This window comes from Calidris pugnax, unplaced genomic scaffold, assembly GCF_001431845.1.
Source record: "Calidris pugnax isolate Ruff unplaced genomic scaffold, ASM143184v1 scaffold63, whole genome shotgun sequence".
Classification (NCBI taxonomy): Eukaryota; Metazoa; Chordata; class Aves; order Charadriiformes; family Scolopacidae; genus Calidris; species Calidris pugnax.
Window position 1 is genome coordinate 8,523,751 of NW_015090852.1, and position 21,025 is coordinate 8,544,775.

Sequence of the window (21,025 nt, forward strand, 5' to 3'; positions counted from 1 at the left end):
GAGAGAGAAGCCGCAGGCCTCAATCAAAGCCTTCCCCCTTCCAAAACCCCCGCCACGGGCAGGCCCGGGACGGGCGCCAGCTCAGCCCCGAGGACTCGGCGGCGCCCGGGGCGCGGCCCGCCGGCTCACCTTGAAGTAGATCTCGTCCACCACTTCGTGGTAAGTCTTGAGCTCATAGAGCTGCACCTTGAAGTAGGGCGACGAGAGAATGTTGGTGAGGATCATGGGGTTCAGGTTCATGGTCTTCTCGTTCCCCCACAGCGGCAGCACGTTGCCCTGCTTGCCGGAGGCCGCCGGCTTGGGGGCTCCGCTCTGCAGCTGCTGCTGGGCGGGCGGGACGGCGCCAGGCTGGTGCTGGGCCGCCTGCTGCCCCTGGCAGTTCCCGGCGCCGACAGCGGGGCTGTTGTTGGCCATGGCGGCGGAGGGCCCGGAGCGGGGCGGCGGCGCGCGGCCTGCGAGGCGGAGGGGCGGCCGCGCCACACCAGAGCGCGGGCTGCCGGGGCCGGGCGCTGCCTCCGCCAACTGCTGACAAGATGGCGGACCGCGCGGAAGTGACGCCTTCGTCTTCCGGGGCCTGGGCTCGACCAATCCCGGCGGGGGAGCGCGGCGGCGCGAGGCGGGGAAGGGGGGGAAGAGGCCGGGACGCCCCCTCCCCTCGGGGCTCGGCCCCTTCCCGCCGCACGGTTCCTCCTTCCTCAACACCCCATCTGCCCTCCTCCTCCTCACCCGGCTGCCTCACACAGCCCGGGCAAGGCGGGACCCGCCCCGCTGCCAGCGCGCCCGTCTCCCTCCTGAGCCGCCGTGAGCCCGAGGCCGGGCCGCAGGCCCTTCAGGCGCCGGTAATCCGGCCAGGGAAAGCCGCTGTCACCGTAACGGGAGATGCTAGCTAGGCCACCGGCTTGGCGAACTAGGAAACTGGCCCCCATCGGTCACCCTCGTCGTTGGTGACGGGACCGGGGCACCGCAGAGCAGGGGAGCGAGCAGCGGCCGCCTCCCTCTGCCTCCGTGCTGAGGGAGAAGCCCAGAAATAACGGCAAGAGTCGTTCCGTGCGCAGGAGTCTCCGGTGAAGCAGCGCGTACCGACGGCTGCACGGCCAGGGCGCACCGGAGCCTCACTCGGAAGCAGTGCTGGCGATGAGGCCTGCCCCGCCGGCTGGGGCCTGGCGGCGGCTGAGCACCTCCTGAGGGGCTCGTCACACACTGAGAAAACTTAACTATTCCCCCGTGCTGAATCCAGCCAAACGCCTCTTCCCGAGATCAATAACACTACGTACAGACGCGGAACGATCAGAATTGGGTTAATGCATTTGTAAACAAATAGCTGGATTTAAGAAAGTGCCTGTCTATGCTTAAATGCTAACAGGAAACAGAGAAACATTAAAACCGTCCCGTTTTGCCTGAAATGTATCTGCTGGAAGAATTGAACTTTAATTTTGTGGTTACGTTTAACTCATTCAAAGGTTTCCAACGGGTTTTGAATAACAGGCTTTTTTGCAAAAGCAAAAAAAAACCTAGCTACATACTTTGGGGTCAAACTTTAACCTTTTAACAAAAGGGAGACTGAACACACAACTTTGAGGAATTGCCAAGAGATTCTAAACATCAAATCACTGTGTAAAAAAAATAACTGTCCACTAGTTACAAACTTGGCACACTGGGGACAAAACGCATACAGCTGTACATACAGAGAAAGGCTCCATGTTGCTCAGCGTGTCAGGAAACAGGTGCAGGGAGAAGCTGGTATGGAAGCATCCATGGAAATACCATCTCTGTAAGTGTGCTATTTAAAACTAATTTAGATTTTGACTTTAAAAATGAGGAGATAAATATTGTTGGAAGTAACACCAGAGTACCTTCATTCTTCATTACACATTGAAAACCTGAGAAACGGTAATTCAGCTTCATTACTCTGGCTCTTTAACGTACCATAGAGCTCATACTATAGCAGAAAAGCATTCTTATCGGGGCCCTGACAGTTAACAGTTTCTCCAAACTGCCTGTTCTGCTATCTAGGCTCCTCACTCCCCTTTTCCAGGAATAACTCCAGCCTCCTTTCAGCCTCCTCTTCCCATCTCAGTTCATTTCCAAAGATAATCACAAAACCTTCATTACATATCACAGGACTCTACTGTCTTGGTGCAGTAAATATCCATTTAAGAATCACAAAATTATTTCTAAGAAAGAAATAACTCCTAAGAACGAAGAACTCCCTTATAGCAGTGAAATAATCTTGTTCTGGAGACAGCGAGAGTAGTAACTTTTTTTGAAGCTTAGTAGGGATTTTTTTTGTTGTTGTTTAGGGTACCCTTGACTCTTTCAGCACTTCCTTAATTTTTATTGTATAATCACAATAGCTTGTATTTCTGTCACCATTTACATTAACCAAGTTGTATTTTCATGCATTTGTCTTTTCCTCTTGAAATATTTAGTTAGTATGTTCCAAACCTCAGTGTTCTTCCCTCTGCACAAGACAGCATTTTTGTACTTATGCAGTCCCTCTTTGGTGGCAATGTGAAACCTTTGATATAGTTGCAACCTATAAATCCATTTGTTCCAAATGAGATTTTATTCCCTCAGGCATCCCAGCTGGTCTTTATACAGAATAGAGCCAAACAACAACAACAACAACAAAAAAACACAAACAAAAAAAATCAACCAAGAGGTGATTTTCACTTCCACACTTCAAGGAACTATATATAATTATGAAAATGTAGGGTGATCTGTACGTAAGAGCCTGGCCTCACTTCTCATTCACACAGACTAATTCTGAATTTTCTCAAACAGGCCTAATCTGTTAGTTGAAGCTGAGGAGAAAGATACTAGTACATAGTCACCAAACACCTTCCAAATCTGGTTGAGAGGAACAGTTGTTAGTTGTTGAATTATAAATCAAGCAGTACTGCTGCATGAATTTTCCTGTCAAATATCAGAGTGGACTAGTGTCTTATTTCAGCAGTGTTGCATTAGACTTCTTTTGCTATCACATTTAATTATATGCACTGCAACTTTAAAGGGAAAGTACAGGAAATACATAGTTGTCTTTCTTACCCCTTCCAACATAAATTATTCTATGATTCCTTGAAAATGTTAAGTAGATGTACCACTGCCTAAGAAAAAAAACCAAACACCCAAGCTTCAGACAGACTAAATCAATGGTTTTATTTTTTTTTTCAGTGAGAGAATACTAGAAAAAAAAAAAAAAAAAGATGTAATGGGGAATAATCAGAAGAATTTTTCAAACCTTTTTTCTAGCAAGAAAAAGGTTAGACACCCTGGAGTCAAAGCAGATTGTCCAGCTTAAAACCGCCACCTTTCATGCTGCCAGTCTTCAAAAGATTGGATCCCCAATCCAATTTCACCACCTAATATGGAACAATCAAAAAAGATACTACTGTTATTACATTGTTTGATAATGGAGAAGTAAAATCTGATCATTCTGAAGGTTTCACTTGTGGTCGTACATTTTGGGGTGGAGTCTTACAAACTACTAGGAAATTGTATGAATTCACAATGTGTTGTGTGAATTTACTTTTACTGTAGACTATAACTTTATTACTGTTAGACCCACGCTGGAGCAGTCTGTTCCTGAAGGACTGCACCCCGTGGAAGGAGTCATGTTAGAGAAGTTCATGGAGGATTGTCTCCTGTGGGAGGGACCCTACACTGGAGCAGGAGAAGCATGAGAAGTCCTCCCCCTGTGAAGGAATGTGATGAACTGACCACAACCCCTGTTCCCTGTCCCCCTGCACCATTCAGAGGGAGAAGGTAGAGAAATTAGGAGTGAAGTTAAACCCAGAAAGAAGAGAAGAGTGGGGGAAAGGTGTTTTAAGATTTGGGGGTTATTTCTCATTACCTTAATCTGATTGGAAATAAATTTTCCCAGTGATGGTAACTGCTGAGGGATCTCCCTGTTCTTATCTCGATCCATGAGCCTTTCATTGTATTTTCTGTCCTCCTGTCCATCTAAGGAGAGGAGTGATAGAGCAACTTTGGTAGGCACCTGCGTCCAGCCAGGGTCAACCCACCACACCAAGACTCAAGTTTAAGCCATCACAGGTGCAGCAAATCCTGTTGCCAGAGGTCCGTGTTCACAAAGGAGACAGAAAAGTCCTGGAATGACTTTATTTGAATTAAGGGAGAGTCCATTGGGACACACCCCTGTGGGGTCTCTCCAATTGCCAGGGGATGCAGCCTGTTTTACCCTAATTCTCCGGCCACATGTAACCCTCTTTTCCCCATTGGCTGAGGTACTTGGAAGGTACAGACTTCCCAATCTGCCTACTACATATTTTCCTCTAACATGTACCCCCCCATAACACCATCATACATATCATACATTGCATGTATCATCAACTCTACCTTTATGCCACCCAGAGACAGAGAGGATAATATTCATAAGCTTTTTAAGCATGTGCACCAACTCAAGAGGTGAGCAGTTCAACCTTTGCTGTTCTTCCGTTGTATAACTTTTGCAGCTGAACTCCCCTATTTTTCAGTTATCTAACTTCTGCAATTTCAGTCAACTCCCCTATTTGTAAAGACACTCCTATCCCTATCTTATCAATCCCTCCTCTTTTTAATACTTGTCTTTACAAAGTTTAGTCACCATTAATTGGACCTTCTTAAGTTATTTTTTGGTTTTGGAACTATTTGCAGAGACATCACCTTTTGTCCCCTTGTAGCTAATTCTGGGTCACTAGGCACAGCTGCTACTTGCATTCTTTTGCCTGCATGCTGAAGGAGCTGCATAAAACAAGGTACCACACATGGTACAAAATTCAGAACTGTTACTGCACAAATGAAGAAAACAACATGTGCTTAATCCATGTTCCACCAGGCAACCATGAGAACATGTCTAATTCCTATCCTTTCCAGGTTTGAACCAGTATAGGAGCCAGTTTTCTTACTCCTTTTGTTACCTGTTTTACTACCTTCCTGTTATCATCAATTTGTAAACAACAAAAAGCATCTATTAAGTCAAGAACTGAATAATAGCGCTGTGAGTAAGGAATTTGGTTCGGGATAGTATAAGGATCTGGAACCGTGGGATGCCTTGGTTTAATAATCTTATTTATTATTCTTATGTCTTGTACAATTCTATAGGTTCTGTCAGGTTTCTTAACTGGCAGGATGGGATTATTATAGGGAGACATACATGGGCTCCAAAAAGACCTGCCTTTATTAAGGAGTCAATAATGGGCATTTTCCCCGTTGGGGGCTGTAAAACCTGTGCCATCACTCTTGCCTCCCTCTTTGCCTTTTCCTCATCCTTTCTTACATACACCTGCTGCGCCTTTCCAACTAATTCATCCAAAGGCTTGTTCTGTCATGGCTCATCTTTCTGTATTCTTCTCCTTATGTCAGACCAGGATTTGGTAAGAAATTGTACCCTCAAGAGTGTGTCAAAGGCCAGTCCCTCGGGATCCAACCCTCCCTGGCTTTTTAAATCATTTCTGGTCCTTTCCAACCCATGAGGACTCTCATCTCTCTCCTGTTCTAGGGACATAGCCTTTGACATATTGTTAGTTCTGGGAACTGCTGTCTTAATTGCTCTAATCATTATTATTGCTGTAATCGCTATTATTGCTCATTATAGGCTCTATAATCCCAAAGGTGGACTAGGCTAGCCTGATTATTCAGATCCCAACTAGGGTCCGCTTGGGGGATTATGTCATCAATCATAGGCACTTTCTGCCCTGCCTTCCCTGCTGCCTCTTGGGTGTTCATCTTCCCATAACTGATGGGTTTTCTGCAAAATCATCCTTTTTTCCTGTGGCCCAAATAAAATTCCCAGAAGAAAATCCCAGTCCTTCCAGGTATAATCTGCACTCCCAAGATATTCATGTACCTTTTCCCCCACCCCTATGGGGTCATCCAAATATGGGGGTAATTCCTTTTTCAACCCTCTTTTGTCCTGAGTTGTAAGGGGCACAATTACAAACCCAAATCCTCCACCTTGTCCGCCCAAAGGGACCTGGTGTAGAGGCACCTAATGAACTCTTGCTTCCTGGGTTTTAGGCACCCTTGGTGCTTCATGTTTTGTCCCCCTTCTAGTTCTAGATGGTGACATAACCTCTTGCCCATTCTCCCCTTCACTGTTATCCTCATCAAGAAGGGCTGTAGGGTCAGTTTCTCCTTGGTTTTCTTGATCTGGAATTTTGGGGGTATAAAGGCCCAGCAGCCGCTCCTGGATCCGCTGGGAAAGCTGGAGGGTCCTGAGGCTAAGGCAGGGGAAGACACTGAAGAACATCCCACATCTTCTTATCTGTGCCCTTTCTCTCACCATTTTCCAATTCTCCGTTATTTCTCCTCCCTCTGACTACATAAATTCCTGTTGGTGGCGCCCTTAACCATATTTCCCCACATACTTTTTCAATAAGCCCTTTCTCAGTGTCGTTCACATACAAGCATAAAAACTGACAAAGACTAGCATCATCTGACCCAAGAGGAGGCCATCTAAAACCTTTTAGCAAACTATATTCAGGGCAGATAAAATAGCATTGTATCCTTAGTTATTTCTGGGTGAATGTGTAGATCTCCCCAAGATCTTAACATTCTCCCAAAGGAACTTTGCGGGGGTATTTCAGGATCGTCACCTAAGTTTTCAAGACCCTTTCTCAACTTTCCCTTACTGCCCTCCCTGGACACCCTCCCTCTTTTAGTCCCCAAATTTCCCATAGTACTCACTGGGGAGATTTTCAGTGGTGTCTCACTGCAGACCTCTTCACGGACCCTTGCAGTCTGTTGCTCATCTGTCTCCTGAACAGTCTCAGGTATCCAATCAGTCATCCAGCACCAGCAGCTCTGGAAGCTAACTGATCACCAAAGCTTTGGTGAGGTGCACCGTCAGCTCCATTTGTCACCTGCCATCCCTGGAAGGTGGAAGGATCCCAGATGAGCCCCCAGGAGTGCAGAAAATCCTGTTGCCAGAGGTCAGTGTTCACAAAGGAGACAGAAAAGTCCTGGAATGACTTTATTTGAATAAAGGGAGAGTCCACTGGGACATACCTCTGTGGGGGTCTCTCCAATTGCAGGAAGATGCAGCCTCAGTTTTACCCTAATTCCCCAGTTGCATGTAACCCTCTTCCTTTCCCCATTGACTGTGGTATTTAGAAGCTACAGACTTCCCAGTCCACCTACTACATATTTTCCTCTACCATGTAACCCCCCCATCATACATCATATGCATGATGATAACTCTCCCTTTATGCCACCTAGAGGCAGAGAGGTTAATATTCATAAGCTTATTAAGCATGCACACTGACTAAAAAGATGAAAAGTGCAACCTTTGCAGTTTTTCATCTTAACTTTTGCAGCTTCAGTTAACTCCCCTATTTTTCAGTTATCTAACTTCTGCAATTTCAGTCAACTCCCCTATTTGTAAAGACGCTCCTATACCTATCTTATCACAGGCAAATAACAACATATAAATGCCTAGTATTTTCTGAAAGCTAACCCAGGAAGCATTAAATTGTGTTCTGATATAGTTAACTCCTCTCCTTTACCCTCAGTGCTACCAGAAACCTCCTTCCTCCTTTTATCCCCAGACACACGCCCCAGCCACCCTTTTTATGCAGCAGCCGCGCCCTGCCATTACCGAAACGCTTTACATACTTGTGAGCGGAGAAAGGGACAGGAAACGGGGAGCCACGTTTTCCTTTCGCTGGGTACCCAAACACCTGCCTGCTCTTTGAGAGACAAACCTTGTCCCGGTTTGGAAGATACTCACTGCAATCCTGCAGAAGACACCGATTTGCTTTTATTTTTGTATAGCCTGTTCCTCGCTCACCCTGGCTGAGCTCTGTCACCGCCTGTCACCACCACTGCAACAGCTCCGAGCTGTGCCCACGCAGAACCGGAAAGAAGTAGCAGGCAGACTAGTAGAATTTTTGTGTTTTAGTGTAGAAATTAGGGACACCTCTCCCGATCGCCTTTTAATTACACAGAGGGAGGCAGCCACAGGCAGCGGAGGGAGGGCGCGGGACCAGGCCACCCGCTCGAGCCCCCGCCTCGGCCGGAGCGCGCGCCCTTCCCGCCGTTTGCGGCGTGGCTGCGGGCCGGGGGAGGCGGTTGGTCAGCCTGAGGGGGAGAGGACGGAGCGGGGACCCCGGGGAAAAGGGCAGGGGGGTGGCCGGGGCGGGCGGCCAGCGAGAGCGAGGAAATGGCTGTCGAAATAACGCCGTACCCCCCTCGCGGGCCCTGCGGAGAGGGCCGGGGCCGGGCAGGCGCTGCGGGACTGAGGCGGCCCCGGCCGGGGAGGAGAGTGCTGAGGCCGCCCTGGGGTGCCTGCTGCGGGGCTGGGGAGGGCTGGGGTGCGAACTGCGGGCCGGGAGCGTGTGGGGAGAAGGCGGTGGGTCCACGGGGGCCGGCTCCTCAGCCGGTTAGTGGCGAGGTTGCCTTTGAGGAGGCAGGTGACTGGCCTGAACGCCGAGCCTGTTTACTGGTTTTGTACGTTATATGTATATTTAAATATTTATATATTTATACTTATGTATAAAAGACCTTATGTAGCCAGTAAAGTGGCCGGCAGTCTCAGCCTGGAGCCCGTGCCTGTTAGACCTGCCCATGAGCCCTGGGCTGTGGCTGCTGCCAACAAGGATGGCTGTAGAAAGCTGTGTGGGCACAGGACCACCTTCCTTTGCTTACGTGACTCCAGTGGAGTTCATTCATCATTCATTGGGAGCTTATTTTTAGGTTTGGTGAGGATATTTCTTGTTAAATATGTATGTGTGCTAAAATGTAGTTTTTAATAAGAGGTGGGAGAGTTGGAAATGCACTAATGGTTTTGACTCTCATGCCATGTTGAATTATGTTAGATTACTTAAGAAACGCAGGCACGAATAAGGTTGAGCTCATAGTAAATGTAAGGCCTTGCAGAACCTCTCCTCTTGCACAACAGAATAATTATTCAGGTATTTCCTGCTAGTTGTTATATTGTAGAAATTGTATTGAGCTATACATATACAAAGATAGATATAAAATCATCTAAATCATAATGATAGATTAGAGACAAGAAAGCAGGCACCTCAGCAAGAAGTTATTTTTCTGCACTTGCAGAGAAGCAAAGGAAAAGTAAATATGTTGTGTCAACACTATGTAGGTGTGCTGGATGGAGAGTGACAAATTATGAAACTTGCTTTTTTATGATAGTATACAGTTTATAATTGTTTATAAAAAGGTTATTTACATCAGTATATGTGGAGGGAGCAGCTAGTGCCTAATTTTGCTAATTCCTGTGTTTTTATCATTCTCTGAATAGAACTGGGATCAGGTCTACTCCTGCTCAATTGTGAATTGAACACCACCGGAAACAGCAAACTCTGTAATTAGATGTTGCAAAGTACTTCAGAAAATAAGAGTTAACTTTTTTACTTTAGCATTAGCAAAATATCATGGATGAGAACTTTGAAGAAGAACAGTTTACAGGAATTATTAAATTTACACCTCCTTTATACAAACAACGCTACCAGTTCATTAAAGATTTAGTGGCGAAATACAAACCTAAAAAGGTTGGTATGTTTTGCCTTTTACATTATAAATTTGAAAAAAAGTTAACATTAGGAATCTCAGGAAGACAGAAAATGCCTGGATAACCTGATGACCTAATTACCAAATTACAGTAGTGGAGGAGATATTGTTAAAACTGAATTACTTTAGCAGACATTTGATAATCATGGTTTGTTTTTCAGGGATGCATATAATCAATGTTAACTGATGGGAAGCGGGAAAAATCTAAACAAGAAAAATGCTTAGCCTGTTTTGGAGAGTAGGTGGCATTCTGGTTTTAATGTAATGCTGAGGAATTTTCGTTTGAACTGCTTTCATCATAGTTTGGTTTTGCTTTCTAGAATTATTTGTTCCATATATGGTATTGGGTTTACCTCATCATTCACATGAATGTTCTCAGAGGAGAAGTGACATTAAGTGTGTGAGATTTGCGAGGCTAACTCTCCTCCACTTTCCTAAGGTCTTTGCCCCCTCCTATTTCCTCCTCCCCTCAACCCCCCCAGTATACCAGGGTTATTGTTTTGATACTCATCTTGAAAAGTTAAATTATTTAAGTAATGCTGTATAGTGTTTGCTGTTTTCTAATATGCCCTCCTTCCCAGCACCTTCTTCAAAAATGTAAAAAGTTGAGAAATACCTCTGTCTTGTTTAATGCTGAAACTGATGTTAATGTCATAGGGACTGTGCAAGAAATCAATGAGAAATGCACCTGCAGTGTGCTCATATAATCATACTTCTGGTAGTTAATAAAAATCTAATGCAGTCTATGAGGTTATGGCACTGTAATCTGCTTTTAAGTAGAATATATTCAGGAGTATTGCATCTGTATTTAAAGGTTTGAATTTTCTGATTTAGGATGTGAAATGGGGTGGGTGGGTATAAACTTTCTGTTTACCCCCAGGGTAGAGGTAAGCTGAAGAGAAGCAATTTGTGATTTTGACACGGAGTACTGAGCAGCGTGCTTCAACCTTGGCTTAGCCTGAGAAAGAACAGTGGCGTTTAGTCTGTGTACTCAACTACCTTTCAAGCTCACAGGAAAGAACATCTATTATATATCTATCACAAGACTTTGTGATCTGAATATCCCCAGCCTTCCCCACATAAACATTACACTGAGCCTGTAAACACGTTTTATGCAGATCTTTTCCTGCTAACCTTGCTGCTGGTGAGCCTATTCTCAGTGTTTTGGATGGAGAGTAGGCCATTGAAAAGCAGTAGTGAAGGTGAAAATTGCTACAGTTTTAATATTTGGAAATCATACCTTACAGGTTAATCCATTTAAAACATCTTGTAGGGTCTTGGTATACATTTTGAAAAAGAATTTTCAAATCCACGTTTATCCTGCTTGTAACTGTAGATTTCAGTTATGATCCTGAAATGCTTTATTATTAAAATGTTATTTTGACCTAAATATGGAATTTTTATGTTATGAAAGTCTCTGAAATTCCTTGGAAATATGCAGCACTTACACATAGTTTAATATCTAATTCACAGGTGGCAGATTTAGGATGTGCTGACTGTACTCTTCTCTGGATGCTGAAATTCTGCAGTTGCATTGAAGTGTTAGCTGGGCTAGATATCTGTGCAAGTATAATGAAAGAGAAAATGTAAGCTCTTGCGTTAATTTAAGGCTTGTATTTGGCTTGACCTAGTGGCATATTACATCATTTCTTGTCAAGAATTTTAAAATGAAGGTAAATGCAGAAATACCAGCTAGGCAAATGAGGAGCTATCCATTGTTATTATTAAGTTATATTGCACCTGTGTCTGGGGACTACCGGACTGTAGATGCCCTTAACATCAGCTAATGTAGCAAAGGTCCAAGTCATGAAATGGTTCTGAAGGTGTGTACATCTGAGAATGCTGTTTGTAAAGGTATTAACACATTGTATTAGTAATATCTGTTTATGCTCATACATGACATTACTGTGGTGTGCAAATCTGATCTTTTTGAAATGTGATTGTAATTCCCTTTTAGTTACTGTGGTGGGGACTTCTTGTTGATCTTTTCAAAATGAGAAGGTTAGCTCAATGTTTTGTGTCTGGCTTAGAAGGTTCTAAAAGGTGAAGTTTTTGTCATCTTCGAAGTGTGGGTCAGACTGCTGAGGAACACCAAAGTTTCTCTCTTGGAAGCCAATTAATGTGGTTTCTATGAATATGTAGGATTTAGATGCAGACATTATCACTCGTTCTTTCTTAAGAATGAAAAAAAAAGTAGCCTTTTATTATATTTAATGTTTATTGTGTGTTTTGTCTGATGCAGTATTTCAGAATGAAATTTGCATGTATATTTTAGTTCTCAGTGTATTTTATTTGGGAAAAAAAGGTTAATGTGCTTTTCAAATAACTTCCCCAAAACCCCTGTAACACATATCTAAGCCAGATTTGCTGTGTGCTGCTTACTGTGAGTTGAGCTGCTATCAGAATTTACAAGCAGCTTTGCAAGTGGCTTGACAGTGGAGCGGAAATTTTTGTAAACATGACAACTGCTGGATTAGCTCCTCTGCTTTTTCTGTCCTATTGTAGATATTCATAAAAAGTGTTTGTATTATAAATTTATTTTTTTTTTTAAATCCTTGTGAAATAATTAACCTTTTTGAGATTTTCGAGGTATCTATTTAGGGTATTAGCTAGCTCAGTTACATGCAAAATTTATCTTTGCCTAAGTTCCTTTCTGTGACATCATGTTTTTAATGCTTTTTTAGGCATAGGTTGTCTCCTCTTCCTGGTGATTATTTGCAACCAACTGAAAGGTCCCTAACTGTTACCTTGCATCATGGTTCAGTTGCCCATAAAGATCCTTGCATGCTTGGTTTTGACTTGGTAACATGTATTGAACTGTAAGTATTAGGCCATTTTTATAAGTTCATTAGGGTTCAGTTTGGAATTTTGTCCATACTCTTGAGCAAATCTTTCAAGCAGAATCTGGCATCTTCTAACTTGTGCTTAAATTAACCATATGAAGAAATTCTTAGCTCTAGGTAATGCTAGTTTATGGTGGAAAAAGGGTATTGATGAAAAAGTGCAAAATGCAAGAGGAAATTATCTCAGACAAAAACCTCTAAGCTGCCACTCAGTCACAGTGCCAGCGCTGATATGGCAAAGCTAGGCTTAAAATTACAAGGTATAGATACAGGTTTGGGGTTTTTTTGGACTTGTTAAGAAGATTAGAAGCACCCTACTGTTTTTCAAAGACATACACAAATTTATCCTTTACAGAATAGAGCACCTGGAACAATCAGAACTAAAGAAGTTTCCTGAAGTGGTGTTTGGTTTCATGTCTCCAAGCATGGTTGTGATCAGTACCCCAAATTCTGAATTTAACCCTTTGCTTCCAGGAGTGACATTATTCAGGCATTCAGACCACAAATTTGAATGGACCAGAGCACAATTTCAAAGCTGGTAAGTTTACTGAATATTGTATGCAGACAGCTTTGAGTGTTCAGTAGCGTGAGAAAGGAATAGCTGTACATTTTCAGAATGGTGTGTGTATGTGGTTTGGTGTCAGTGTAGTTTCACACCTACTGGTTTGCTGGGACATTTCTTTGCTGTTGTAAATAGTTAAGCATGCTCTGTGGGTTTTCCATTTTATGATGGTTGTTAACTTGGCTTGGTTTTACTGTAACTGATCTGCAAAAAAAGATTTAAAACTTTTGTTTTTATATATCTTCATTGCAATGAATGTATTTGAAGCATAAGGTATTATTAACTGTTTAACATAGTAATACCCTGCTATAGAAATGCTTCATAAGAACCTAAGAAATGTGCTCACTACGTATGGTGTATAATCAAAGCACTCAATTAGTTCAGACCTTTAAGAGTATGCAAGCAGATTTATCAAATAATCACAGTAGCAGAGCTTGTTGAATAAAGGATAGTATAGTGGATCATGGCACAATGAAAGATTTTATGCAAAACATATGTACATGACAGGGTTGCATGAGATGTATCTTAGTCTAATATCAGTAGATGTAATAAAAACAAAATAAAGAGGGAGTGGGATCTATATCCTGTGGTAACATTCAACTATCAGACAGTTGTCAAGAAAATATATGGTACAGTAAAGGATGTCATACGTCAATAGCCAACGCTTGGTCAGAAATTGTGTCTTGGAAAATATGTCCCTTAAATTAGGTTGTTTCTGCCACAGACTTTAAAGTATGCAGTGATTTTTGAGTATATAGTTTTGCAAAGCTTCAAGCATATATTTTTCCCTAAATAATGATACTAAAACCTGTTTGCATTAGTAGCTAAAGGATGAATACCTTAGAGACCATTTATATGACGTAAAGTAAATTTAGATTCTACTTTTGGATATGTGTGGATTAAAAATAGTGATATCACTGAAGGAGTGATATTTTTTAAGCTACAAACATGAGAAAGTCTTTACATTTATGTTGTGAAATATAAGTATTGCAACATTCTGTAAAATAGATGAGATAATAATTTAGTTTACTACTTTTTCAGGGAAAATGATGCAGATAGGTAATGCGGTTTTAGTTCCCTGCCCTGTCACTCTTTTTACACTGGCTAATTTACAGTACTACAAGTGTGGTTTTCATTTAGATGCCATGTATGTTGTAGTAACCTTGAGGCTTTACTCTTTATACATTTACAACAAACCTCACTTGTTTTTTTACCTATTAACTGGTCTCTTGTGCCTTTGTGATATGTATGGTTTTTTTAATGGGTTCTCAAATAATTTTGTTCTCTAAAATTGGTAGTTTTTAGCTCACTTTCAATGCGTTTAAGACAGTGAGTAAGCAGCTGTGAACATGCATATTCTATGCAGATATTTTAGAATAACAGTAATGTCTGGTTGCCTAAATTACTGATATTAAATGATTCAGGCTATGTTAGGCATATGGTTACAGCTCTGATTCAGCAAGTTTTGACAGTGCTTATCTTCAGGCATGTGAATATTATTAGAAAAATTATGCTCAAGCATTCACAAGCTTAGGGTCTTGCTTCTGTTAGAGAATGTATCTTTATCACATTAAAAGATGAATATTTAGTATGATTGGAATAATTTGTCTTTCTTAGGGCTCTAGAGACTGCTAGACACTATGATTATTCAGTGGAATTTACTGGCGTAGGGCACCCACCGAAAGGAATGGAGAATGTTGGGTTTTGTACTCAAATAGGCGTGTTTGTTAGAAAATATCCTCAAGCCAGTGAATCTGCTCAGTTTGAGAAGCCCACTAAAGCAGCTTACAAAACAGTAAGTATTATTTTCTTCCTTTAGGAGGATGAATAAAGAGTTTTCTATGACCTGGCTATGAAGGTGCTCTTAGTGTGGTCTGCTATTGCTATCCAGTCTTAGCTCTGATTAACACACGCTATTGGGTCAAAAGAGTCTAAGTCTGTGATTTGTGTTTCTAATTGTATAAAGGCCTTTAACTTTTAGGTTATTTGCTAAATAGCAATCATTTTTATTTTAACACACTGTTATCCTTGGAATGAGAATTCTCCTTTCTGCCAGGTATACCGTGACAATGTTTTTATAATTGTTCCTCTAATCATTAATTTTTTCATCATGTGGTTCTTCACATAGGTGAAAAATAAAAAGCATAAAAAAGCATTTCTGACAGAGTGTGTGTTTTGAAGAACTGCATGGTCTTGTCAAATATATTATCAGAAGGAAGGCATGTCCCAGAAACTGGATTGACAGGACCTGTTTTGTGTGTTTGCCTCAGTAGCATTTGATGTTACACCCTAATCTCGGTGTTTTCAGGTAGCTAGTTCTGGATTTTGTCACAATATGGGATCTTGCCAAGTACCCTGTTCTCTGATGGTGCATATCAAACCTTTTTGGCTTTTAGCACTAAATGGTGCTAGATGCACTAAAGCACTAAAGCTAGTGCTTTAGATAACATCATTTGAAGTTCTGTTGACTTCTGTAATTGCCATTGTAGCTGTAGTCCATAAAATCAAGTCATATTGTCTAGTTTTTCTGTTATCTAGAAATGTTTAAAGTAATAAGCAAACCAGTATTTAATCAAAAATTATGTTCACATTTTAGAAGCTCTTTTTGAGAATGAAATGTTAAAATCTGAGCCTATGTTAGTGATAAACATTTTATGTGTTCTTTTATGTTCTAAAGGTCTTCAAAGCAGTGTATCCAAGTCTTAAAGATGAGAAGTACCTGCAGAAGGCAGTGGTCAGTGAGGTTATTTTCACAGCACAAATCATTAAGCGAAGACTGCTGGACCCTTTAATGTCAGAACATGAGGAGTATAATGATGTTCCTACTGAGAGAAAATCCAAATTCCAACCTTCAGTGAGCTGTTTTTCACAAGATCTTGGAAAGCTGGCTGTTGGAAAAGGCATGGAGCCATTTGCTGATGGAAATGTGGTTTATATACCTCTTCGAACAATCTTTTCTTTTCCCAAAGTGAATCAACTTTGTGGTACTTTTGAGAAGTTACACAAGCTTATTGCTGGCAAGGTCACACTGAGCAGTGATGGCTCTGCTGTGATGTTCACCACTGAACATGAAAATGAAGAGAATTAGATCACAGATTTCTCATATGAAGTTCAATTAAAGTAATGGAACAATTTTTTTAGAGGTTGTCAAACGGTGTGTTCTGTGTGCTAACTAGAATCACAAAATCTTTTCTAAACCTTCCAGTATTTGTCCATGAGCACCTTTCTCATTTAGTGAAGATGAATGCTTCTGACAAAGATAACAGTAACTTGTCGAGTATCAGGGCTAAAAGAAAAGAATTCCTGTGAAGAAAGATTTTAAGTATTTCTGGTTTTTTTTTATTACCATCTTGTAGCTATCATGACTAGATCCGTTTTGGTAATCTTTTGTTAGCTCCAAGGATAGTTGATGTTAACACAGAACTATGTTGTTGTGCTGAATAACGTGAGTCAGATATAGGTTTATTTTTTTCTTAATGGAATAAAATTTATAGATTATTTTTTTAAGATGAGAACATACTCAGGTTTGCAAAAACTTAATATTGTTCCAGATAAATTGGAATGTGCTACAAACATTTATAGCTAAGTAATTCAATACTAGGGAAGAGTGCCGTGATGTTGAATGTAGAGGGTGGAGGGGGATGTAGATTTAGACCAGTTTTTTTATCAAATCTCTCGATAACTGCTGCTTGGGAAATAACTTTCATCCTGTAACTTTCCAGAAGCTGAATTTAATTAATTTGAAATGGGTATCTTTGACTATTCTGTTTTTGAAAAAAGAATAAAAAAATCTGTCATTGTGAATGTTAACCTGCTCTCGGTGTACCTGAAAATGTTTTTGTGTGTTTTCATGTGCAGCTGTTGCCCAAAAAGTCTTGACGACGCATTCAGTGGAATTGAAAAGCAGAGATGTTAGAGATAATAGAGATTACTGGCTTGGGAGGATGACTTTTTCTTAAGCAGAGATGAATTGTATGTCTAAATGCACAGTAAGCAAATATTAGATGATGGATTTAGGAAGACAGAAATTTTGAATGATGCACAGTATTGGCTTGTTCATACAGGATTAATGAAGCAATACAGTGCAGTTCTTTTTAAGTTTATTTGTGTACACAATTTTTTTAAACCAATTTTAATATCTCAATTGAGTATTTCTTTTAAGTAAAGACATGGTAAATTACAAAATGTCATTCTGTGTATGTTTCACAATGTTAGTGGCAGCTTAGAATGAGTATTATCAGAACTGACTTTATGTTTGTGAAACATGAAAGTTTCACAACTTTCTGAAAATAAAAAATTCTGTGTAGGGGCATGACAGTTTCTTAAAGAACATGGCTGTATCCTTCTGCCTAAATTTTTGGAATTTACTTGATTAAGGTGAAAGGGAAAAGGCAGCTGTAATTCTCTGAACTGAGAAATCTATAACAGGTTGAGTTTCAGGGAAAGAAGAATGATCTGCAGTGCTCTGTCATACTGAATGATTAAAAAGTACTTAAGCTTTGTGTTTTGTGGGAGATTTTTTTTTCTCCTACAAGAAATGGACGTGGACTATTAAATTTATCACAATATTTGTCACTAACATTAAGAATTAATTAAAATTAGTCTTTCTATTTAGAATAGTTTTACTTTTTTGACATTGTGATACGAACTTGCCATAGTTGGTATGTTAAAATATATGTAAAATTCAAAATTGGTAAATATTCTTTGGACATCAATAAGCATAGCTGTTTGAGAATAGCATTCTCTTGTTATAAGAAAATGCCTCTGCAGCTCACTATATGGTTTATTATAGTTATAAGATTTTTGGACCGCAGAACTTTTTTCTGTGTAATTTCTTTTTGAAACATTGTATCTTTAGTGTACTTTATAGCCCAATTACTTTGAGGAGAAGGGAAGAAAAGGAGGGTCTGTCAGCTTCAGAATGATACCTGGATTGAATTTTGTATTCAGGTAACATCTAATTACAGGACTTTCTTGTGAACAGACAAGACTGTATATGAGTACATGCTTGTTTTTCCTTAAAACAATACACTCTTAAGGCTTTGTAGCTATATTTGGAAAATGGTTTATGTGAATGTGAAGGGGTCTAAACCATCATCCAGTTTTAGGGGGTTCATAGATGCTTTCCCTCTTCTTTGGCAAGGGTTAAGTTTTTAGTGATAGCTTGGGCAACCATTAATTCTTCTTGCTTTTGCCTTTCTTGGGGAAAATCTGAAGTCAAACTAGAGATGTTTGATGCTGTCTGTTCACAGCGTTCCTTACAATACACACGTGCACTGAAACTGAAGACAATATTGCATATTGTGTACAGAAATACTATTTGGAATATATAAATTTTAATTAAGACTGCTATCTTTTACTAAAACAAGGTATGCTATTTTGTATGCCAACTTTCCAGTTTTCCACTGGCTAAAATAAATTTTAATCAAGATTTCTTTAAAGTACTGAATTAACTGTCTTTTCAGGAGCAGTTAAGCCCTCTCACAGGATTCATTTTGCACAGCTCTTCATTATCAGATTGGTCTTTTGAGGAAATTATTATGAATATTTGTGAATAAACACAGTATCTATTATGTTGCATTTAAACTTGCACTTTGACAAAAGGTCAAGTCTGATGTCTCAAACCAGGGTGCTGAAAGGAAGTTTATAATGATGAAATGTTTTAGACTCTGGCAATATCAGTGACCAGAAGGTGGCACACATCTCAAAACAGATCAACTTTAGGTTCAAAACAGTAAAATCCAAATAAAGTAGATTAAAAAAAACCCCAACAAACCCCAAATAACAACAACCAAACAAACAAAAAAAACCACTACAAACCAAAACAGTCCAGTATTCTGAATATAAGGGAAATAACTTGATAGCTGTTGAGAAAGTTAGTAGGGATTGATTATGGTCAGAATAGCTGAACAGAATGTTTTCTGATCGGTGTTTAATAACTGAGGAGGTGGTATAAATAAGTTCTGAAAATATCCCCTCACATAATAAAAACCAACTGCCTAATTGTGACAGCCAGAGGACTTAATTGTCTGTCTCCCTAGAGATCTCTCAAACAAATAAGATTCTCACAGCTAATAAACTTCTAATGTGTTTCAGTCCTGTCTCCCATGGGTTTCCATGGTATTAGGCTTTATTCCATACTTGTTATCATTATGTTGATAAATGATGTTTGGATCATTCAGTTACAGCTGGTTATGTGTAACTCATAATGGTTAGCTGGTGGGACTTTTGGTTTTGTTATTTAAGCGGAGTAGAAGAAACACAGGAAGGGGCTTCTGAAAGAACAGAAAAAATCTTATGGAAAAGTCCTTTGCACTTTCTACCTCATTCACAAAACGCCCATATTTTCAATGCAGGCTTGTATGCAAGCAGTTCACTGGGAACATCCGCAAAACAAAGTGCACTAACACTAGCATATACTCAGATGAGGATATTGGGGAAACATTAGTAGATCATAAGGCAATTTAAAAATAACAAAAAAACCCCAAACTAAAAACCCCAATAACTAGTGCCTTTACAAGTATATGAGCAATTGTAGTTGTGATCGGAAGGGCAGTGCATACAGCTCTGCACCTAGGCAGAGCTTTGCTAGCTTATGCTTAGAGATTTTCCTTCACATAAATAAATAAAATTGTTACTTAATTTCTAGTTTTTAACAAGGAAGCAACAAAAGGAAAATAACCCGTTCCACAGGAGTGTTAACAAATTTATTAAGATGTGTCTACCTTTCCCCCTCCCGTCAGCAGATCTTGCTGAGACTCCATACAGGGAACTGAATCAACTTACCTGTCACAGAAACTTGTGGTCCAACAGGTGGGAAGAGGAAAGCAGGCAAGAACGGAGAGAAGGTAGAACTACTTATTTTGCCTCAAGAATTATAGAAGGTAATTTTTTCCCATGCTACTATTCTAATTTTTGTCTCTGTGGTGTTGTCTACCCATGTCAGAAGGTCCACAAAATGCACTTAAGTGTTCAATGACAGCATCTGAAGTTCTGGTACTTCATATCTCTGCTTTGTTTTGTTTGTGGTTTTTTCCCCATAGTAGTAAAGGAAAATCTTTTCCCATACCACAGTAGTGGTTTTGCCTTGGTATATTGCATATGTATGTGCACCAGTGCTGCATAACCTTGTTCTCATTCATGAGATGTTTTCCTTCCAGATCAAAAAGAAACGTGTCCAAAATGACACATTTTCCTTACAACATATGCATCACCAAAACAGTGTGAAAACACAGAAGTAGAAAGAGCAATGCATTAAAAAAAAATCCCCATGTGATTATATTTGCAGTTGCTGGTATTCAGTAAGGTGACCAGCATCTATGAATGTTTTATGTATATATACGTATACTTCTGAGAGAACTCTGTGAGGTCCTTAACTGGAGGATTTGTTTGGTGACAAGACTTGCCTTTTATTCTATTAGGAAACTGTTGATTCATAAAAACAGAAGAGACACAACAACCCACAAAAGAAATTCTAGGGTATTCTGCTGAAATTTTGGAAAAAATGATGTCCTTTTTGAATTGAAAGACAGCTGAGACTGGCATTGGTTATACATGGTACAGTTACTTCTCTTAATCCTTTCTATACAATTAATTGATAAATTAACTGTTATGAGTGCAAAATAGTACTATAATTAGATACAACTTTCACCAATCTAAAAAGTACTAAAAAAAGTACAGTACTAAAAAGTTTGGTTATTTTGAATGCTTTGATGAGAAAAGAAATCCATACCACAATTACTAGAAAAATAAGAAGGTAATTCACAAAGTTATACAGATCGTATGAAAAGCTCTAGTAGCAGTAAGTCTTTACACTCAACTGAGGAGGATTAATTGTCATTTGCAAGGCGAGGAAAGGCTATACACAGTGCCCTCACTTTCCCCAAATACTGCTCGTTGTGGAGCCTGCTTAATAATTAACATACCAATATGCCTCACGCTTTAAAATTGATTCATCATTTGCATAAGACAGACATACTATTTTTCCTCTCCAAGAGACAGATAACTAACTATGTATTAGTAACTGTGCCATTAAATACTTTGTGGACTGGAGATGAAGTTCTAGTAATCTGCAGAGGCAAAGTTTGAAAAG

At 40.4% G+C, this 21,025-nt stretch overlaps 2 protein-coding genes and 1 long non-coding RNA gene across 6 annotated transcripts in view; 1 reads left to right on the top strand and 2 right to left on the bottom strand.

Annotated features, from left to right (window-relative positions):
• Positions 1-533, bottom strand: part of PRPF38B (pre-mRNA processing factor 38B) — a 10,306-nt gene extending 9,773 nt beyond the window's left edge. The window contains exon 1 of one of the 2 annotated variants that reach the window (XM_014943414.1): positions 130-533. In XM_014943414.1, coding sequence (XP_014798900.1) covers positions 130-414 — 285 coding nt within the window. In that variant the 5' untranslated portion in view covers positions 415-533. The remainder of the gene's footprint in view (positions 1-129) is intronic. The other variant, XM_014943415.1, reaches the window with a different exon arrangement.
• A 2,686-nt stretch (positions 534-3,219) lies between these two features.
• Positions 3,220-7,965, bottom strand: LOC106888879. Of its 3 annotated transcripts, none has more exons than XR_001412221.1 (3): positions 7,730-7,965; positions 6,688-6,872; positions 3,220-3,362 (listed from the first exon to the last, which is right to left on the bottom strand). It is a non-coding gene; the product is annotated as an uncharacterized LOC106888879 (long non-coding RNA). The 3 variants fall into 3 exon arrangements; XR_001412220.1 differs by having other exon boundaries at positions 7,615-7,965; XR_001412219.1 differs by having other exon boundaries at positions 6,688-6,920; positions 7,615-7,965.
• Positions 7,966-9,388: 1,423 nt separating this feature from the next.
• Positions 9,389-16,737, top strand: HENMT1 (HEN1 methyltransferase homolog 1 (Arabidopsis)). Its single transcript, XM_014943379.1, has 6 exons — positions 9,389-9,509; positions 11,002-11,114; positions 12,213-12,347; positions 12,727-12,909; positions 14,551-14,728; positions 15,611-16,737. The coding sequence occupies exons 1-6, from the start codon at positions 9,393-9,395 to the stop codon at positions 16,019-16,021; spliced, it is 1,137 nt and encodes a 378-aa protein (XP_014798865.1). The 5' UTR covers positions 9,389-9,392; the 3' UTR covers positions 16,022-16,737.
• The last annotated feature ends 4,288 nt before the right edge of the window (positions 16,738-21,025 follow it).

Bases quoted from the DNA above. Each gene is read 5' to 3' on its own strand.
- HENMT1 (XM_014943379.1), top strand. From the start codon at position 9,393: ATGGATGAGAACTTTGAAGAAGAACAGTTTACAGGAATTATTAAATTT. The intron at 9,510-11,001 runs GTTGGTATGTTT...TCTAATTCACAG, and splicing joins CGAAATACAAACCTAAAAAG to GTGGCAGATTTAGGATGTGC. The intron at 12,348-12,726 runs GTAAGTATTAGG...TATCCTTTACAG, and splicing joins TTGGTAACATGTATTGAACT to AATAGAGCACCTGGAACAAT.